At 32.0% G+C, this 6,211-nt stretch overlaps 1 protein-coding gene across 1 annotated transcript; it reads left to right on the top strand.

The window, feature by feature from the left end:
* Nucleotides 1–1,462: 1,462 nt before the first annotated feature.
* Nucleotides 1,463–5,879, top strand: LOC115722770 (nucleolar GTP-binding protein 1-like). Its single transcript, XM_030652078.2, has 3 exons — nt 1,463–1,626; nt 2,642–4,705; nt 4,882–5,879. The coding sequence occupies exon 2, from the start codon at nt 2,656–2,658 to the stop codon at nt 4,690–4,692; it is 2,037 nt and encodes a 678-aa protein (XP_030507938.2). The 5' UTR covers nt 1,463–1,626; nt 2,642–2,655; the 3' UTR covers nt 4,693–4,705; nt 4,882–5,879.
* Nucleotides 5,880–6,211: the final 332 nt, after the last annotated feature.

Here is a 6,211-nt window from a genome sequence, read left to right as displayed (position 1 = left end):
ATGAAACCAGTTTTGACGCTATAAAAAATCATAACAAAATATAAATATTAATTATAAAGTTAACTGAAACTAGTTTCATCAGACAATCAAATAAAAAAAAATACACACAAACAAAAATACAAAAAAAAAAATATTAATCACAAATATAATCAAAACAACATACCTTGCATACAAATATTAAAAACAAAATGTAAGTGTAAGTTTCCAACCTAGAAACAAAATAATAAAAAAGTAACTTAAAATAAAAAATTTGTAATAACATAATGAAACTATTTTTTTTATTTTTTTTAATGAAATTATTAGTTTCTTTCAATGTTGATGAAACTGGTTTTTTTTTTCTGCTGCTTTTAATGAAATAATTAGTTTTTAACCAAAAAAAAAAAACAGTAGTTTAAATAAAAAAAAAACATTAATTTCTGTAAAAAAAAAAAACAACATCTACAGTTGAGATCATTTTTTCTTTATTTTAGTGTTTTATTTTTTAAAAAAATAAAAAGAAACACAAATTTAAAGTTTTTTATGGCATTCCTCATTACTTTTTCCCATATTTGTAAGTTTTTTTTTTAAAAAAAAATGCCATATTTAGGGTAATTAAATTTTTATGCCATATATATAAAAATATATATTCATTTTCTCATATTTTTGTAAATAACCCTAAGGGTCCGTTTGGTACGCATGACTGGATTGGATTAGACAGGCTAATTTGTCAAATCCAGTGTTTGGGCATGTTACAAGTCTGGATAAGTAATCCAGTTAACCTCATCTGTCTGGGATTATTTATCCCATCCAGCAGGGTGGGATAAATAATCCCATGCAGGTGAGATTTTTTTTTTATCGTTTTTTTAATTTAAATTTTATTAATATATTTTAAATTTAATAAGAATTTAAAGGAAATAATTATCACACATTTATTTATACATTTTTTTATCAAAAACTTATTCATTAAAATTAGTGAAAATATATAATTTTGAATTATTATACATAAGTTTTTAAAATTTAGAATATTATTAATTAAATAATAGTTACTTAAATTGATTCTAAGAAAAAAATATGACAATAAAATTATATATTATTTTTAAATTACTAAAAAATTTATATAAATATTTTAAAAAATTAATATTTATATTAAATTAGTGTTTAAGATAAACAATTTTATATTATTCAAGTATTTTTATTTTACTATTCTAATTATTTATTAAATAAAAAATATGACAAAATATTTTAGTATATATTTATGATATATTTTTAATTATATATGATATATTATTTTTTTGGTACGAATTATTTATATTTATTTATTATTATATATTTTAATTTTAATTTATTATTATATATTTTTATTTAATTTAAGTTTTGTTTTAAAAGAAAATAAATAAAATAGTCCAGTCCATTCTTAAACCAAACACAAATTACTTTCAGCATTATTCAATCTTGTCCAGTCCAGTCCAATCTTTTTCAGTCCAATCCTGCGTACCAAACGGTTAGGGTTTATAGTCTTTCTCAAACCCTTTCTCTTTCTCAGGGTTACCATAACTTGTTCTCCAAGTTACTCAAATCTCTCTCTAAATCGGAGAAGAGGAATTCTGATCAGATTGGTTTGATAAACAATCTTCACTTCATTCGCAGGTATGAATCTGGGTCGCTGATAATGAGGATTTGTTTCGGAACAATGGCTCTTTGATTCGTTGTATCTTTTCTTCATTTCTGATTGTTTTTTGCTATATATAAATTTTTTTTGGCTTGATTTGAGGAATCTAAGGAGTGGACATGAAACGACGAGTCTATATTTCGTTGTAATTATATAGAGATTTCTTTTTCCCGACTCATAATTATGTGGTTTCTCTTATTCGATTTCTGTTTTCTTTTATTTATTTGTTGAACAGTAATGGTTAGTACTGGTTTCTCTTATTCGATTTCTGTTTTCTTTTATTTATTTGTTGAACAGTAATGGTTAGTACTGGTTTCTCAATTATCCCAATGCCATGATATAATATTGCTTAGTTCGTTTCAGAAATATACTTTGTATTTCGAATGGTACTGTTTATCTTCGTCTGAATATGATGTATTCTTAATTTCAAAAAAGTGTATATGAAGATGTGTGTGCGTATGAGCATAGCTTTGTATAATTCCATCTATTTGATTTTTTTTTTTTTTTTTTTGTTTTGTTAAAGTCTGTAAGCTCACATTTTTAATTGCTTGTTTATGGGTACTGATGTATTTGGATGGTTACTTGTGGAAGTTGGTTGAGTTTGGTTTTGTTTATATGATAACTAAGATTTCATAAATTTGGTATAAATGAAATTTAACAAATGCTTCATTGTTTTGCTGTTGAAATACGAGTTTTTCTATGAAAAGAGTTACAGCTGTTACCAGAGATGATATCTTTCTTCTCTTTTAGAATAATAGGGAATGGGTTGTCACTTTCAAGCTATTTTATTTACCATTACCATCACCATCACACTTAATCTATTTGTTTTGGGTTTTCTATGTTCTGTTCCCTTGATTTTTGTGTCTAAATTTATGTGTAGAATGTTCATATTGCACGCTTCTTATTGTTTTCAGAAGAAGATAAAGCATTGGTGATCAATGTTCTTTATTTTTTTATTGGTTCAACTCTTATGTTCTGTTTTTTTAATTTCAGATTAGACAGCAGAAATGGTGCAGTATAACTTCAAGAAGATTACTGTGGTGCCAACTGGGAAGGTCTTCATTGACATTATCCTTTCTCGTACCCAACGCCAGACGCCCACTGTTGTCCACAAGGGATATGCCATCAATCGTCTCCGTCAGTTTTATATGCGTAAAGTGAAGTATACGCAAACAAATTTTTATGAAAAGCTTTCTGCTATCATTGATGAGTTCCCTAGGCTGGATGACATCCATCCTTTTTATGGTGATCTTCTTCATGTCCTCTACAACAAAGACCATTACAAGCTTGCACTTGGCCAAATTAATACTGCAAGGAATCTTATCAGTAAGATTGCCAAAGATTATGTGAGATTGCTGAAGTATGGTGACTCGCTTTACAGATGCAAGTGTCTGAAAGTTGCTGCTCTTGGTCGAATGTGTACTGTGATAAAAAGGATTGGTCCTAGTTTGGCATACTTGGAACAAATTAGACAACACATGGCAAGGCTACCTTCAATAGATCCTAATACCCGCACAATCCTCATTTGTGGGTATCCTAATGTTGGAAAGAGTTCATTTATTAACAAGATCACTAGAGCTGATGTTGATGTGCAACCTTATGCTTTTACCACAAAGTCACTATTTGTCGGTCATACAGACTATAAAAACCGCACGTACCAAGTTATTGATACACCAGGGATTTTGGATCGTCCATTTGAAGACCGCAACATTATTGAGATGTGCAGTATCACAGCTTTGGCACATTTAAGGGCGGCAGTGCTGTTCTTCTTGGATGTCTCGGGGTCTTGTGGCTATACTATTGCTCAGCAGGCTGCTCTTTTTCACAGTATCAAGTCTTTGTTTATGAACAAACCATTGGTGATTGTGTGCAATAAGACTGATTTACAGCCATTGGACGGTATATCTGAGGAAGATAAGAAGTTGGTCATGGAGATGAAAGCTGAGGCATTGAAGACTGTGCTTGGTCAAGGAGGAGAGGCTGCAAATGATGAAGGGGTGCTTTTGACCATGAGTACTTTGACTGAGGAAGGGGTGATTGCTGTGAAGTATGCAGCTTGTAAGAGATTATTGGATCAGAGGGTGGAAATAAAGATGAAATCTAAAAAACTAAATGATTGCTTGAACAGGTTTCATGTTGCATTGCCAAAACCTCGTGACCAGAAGGAAAGGCCAGCTTGTATACCTCAGGCTGTTCTTGAAGCCAGGGCTAAGCAGGCTTCAGAGACTGAAAAGAGAAAAACTGAAAGGGATTTGGAAAATGAAAATGGTGGTGCAGGTGTGTACTCTGCCAGTTTGAAGAAGCACTACATCTTGGCTAACGATGAATGGAAGGAAGATATACTGCCAGAAATTCTTGATGGGCACAACGTATATGACTACATTGATCCTGATATTTTACAAAGGCTTGAAGAGTTGAAACGAGATGAAGGACTTCGACAGGCTGAGGATGCCGATGATGATTTTGAGATGGATGGACAGGAATTGACCCCAGATGAACAGAAGGCATTGGCTGCAATTAGGAAAAAGAAAAGCTTACTCATACAACAGCATAGAATTAAGAAAAGTACAGCAGAAAGCAGGCCAATTGTGCCTAGGAAATTTGACAAGGAAAGAGAGTTCACATCAGAGAGAATGGGAAGGCAGCTATCGAAATTGGGGATTGATCCATCTCTGGCCATTGAACGAGTTCGAAGCAGGTCGCTCTCTAAGAGAGGTAGGAAGAGGGAGAGGTCAGTTGATGCCACTGGCGGCGATGCAATGGATATGGATGCAGACACACCCAGCAAGAAACTACGTGCAAGGTCTAGATCTCTATCACTGTCAAGATCAAGGTCAAGGTCAAGGGCACCCACTGAAGTCACTCCTGGTGATGGATTTAAGGATTCTACTCAAAAGGGTTCTGCTCTTAAGATTGCTAAGAAATCCACAAAGAAGAGGAACAAGAATGCACGACGTGGAGAGGCAGATAGAGTGATCCCTACTCTGAAGCCAAAGCATTTGTACTCTGGAAAGCGCTCATCTGGTAAAACCGATAGGCGTTGAAGTGTTTTTGAAGGTATCCTATCTCTATTTTCACTTGACTTTTCTTTTATAATTATTAGGAGGAGAAATTTGTTTTGCTCTTAATTCTTTTTTTTTTTTTTTACTTAAACTTGTTTATCGTATTCTAGTGTCTACATCTTTTTTTATTTATAATTCTTATTGAGATGCCAACATTCTTTCCTTTCGAAGGCTGCTTACCGGACCGTGGATTTTGCTGCAACTTTGGATGAAAATTATCTGATTTCGTGTTTGACGCCAAAACTACAGTTTGCTGTGATCATTGCACCCGATGTTTCATAATATCCAATTTTGGGCGTGTAATGAATTTTAAGTTTTGCTTTTTTAATTTTATTTTTCGTATAAAAAATGCTACAGAGCATGTTACTGTTTATGTTTTAATTGTAATACTCTAAATTAGTTGAATTGAGTTGGTAAAAAAATGGCTGTGTTTAACCCAAATTGAATTGCTGTTTGTGGTACATCTGCACTATTGCACGTGTTTCCTTGTCTTTTTAAAGGCAACATAAAAAACAATCACAGAACCATTCAAATTTGTGTAGAAGTCAATTTCTGTAGACATTTGTAGCCAAATTTCTCCAATATGAGAAAGATACAGGCATGGTAGATGAGTGTTTAGTAGTTTTACTGAACCCCGGTATCAACCTCTCATATATTGGAATAAGTACTTGCGTTGTTGGATAAAAAAGCAAGATGGTCCAATGTTCACTTCACCATCTACAAAGCATCACTAGGTTCTTTCATGACACATTAAGGTTCATCGAAGTGAAGCTTCCCTGTGTCGCACTGCTTCCATCATCATCATGTTCAAGTCCTTTAACTATCAGGTATTCAAATTAATCCTTGACCAAAATTTCAACGCAGCAACGGAAGAAGAAGCTGCAGCAACCTTTTTACCTTTTGTTTTAACTTGGAAGAATAGTGCCATTGTCTTATCTCAAAGTCTTGCTTGTTTGTTTCCTTGGCTTTTGTTAAGATTTCCTCTTAACGACTCGTTTAGTATTTGATCAAGATTGCCTCTTATTATTTGATCCACTTGCCTTTGTTTGTAGTCAGTGCTAGTGCTTCTGCGTAGAGTTTCTGTGATCATGTTGATCTTTCTTCTCTTCTGGTACTCATTATTTATCAAACCATTACAAACATTTATAAATTTAATCTCATTTTTGTCATATAACAGAGTTATAGTTAAATGTTCACATCTCTCGAGTAATGAATTTAGCAACAATAAAACTATTCATAATTTCAATATCTAAACTTTGTAAATCTGCCAAAATTTTGTTAAACTTATCTACATTTTCAATCATAGAGGTATTATTTTTGAATTGAAAATGGAAAAGTTTTTTTTTTTTTTAGGTCTAATTTTTTGTTTCTTTATTATTTTTGTTGGGTGTTAACCTTCCTTTCTCTTTCCTTATAAATAAACTTGTTCATTAGTAATCATTGTAATTTTTGTAAGTCGGTTAGTTTTTTTTTGTTTTTAACAGATATATTAAATACTAAT

The sequence above is a fragment of the Cannabis sativa genome, chromosome 9, assembly GCF_029168945.1.
Source record: "Cannabis sativa cultivar Pink pepper isolate KNU-18-1 chromosome 9, ASM2916894v1, whole genome shotgun sequence".
Lineage (NCBI taxonomy): Eukaryota > Viridiplantae > Streptophyta > Magnoliopsida > Rosales > Cannabaceae > Cannabis > Cannabis sativa.
Note: the sequence above shows the minus strand (reverse complement) of the source record. Positions and strands in the feature narration are given on the sequence as shown.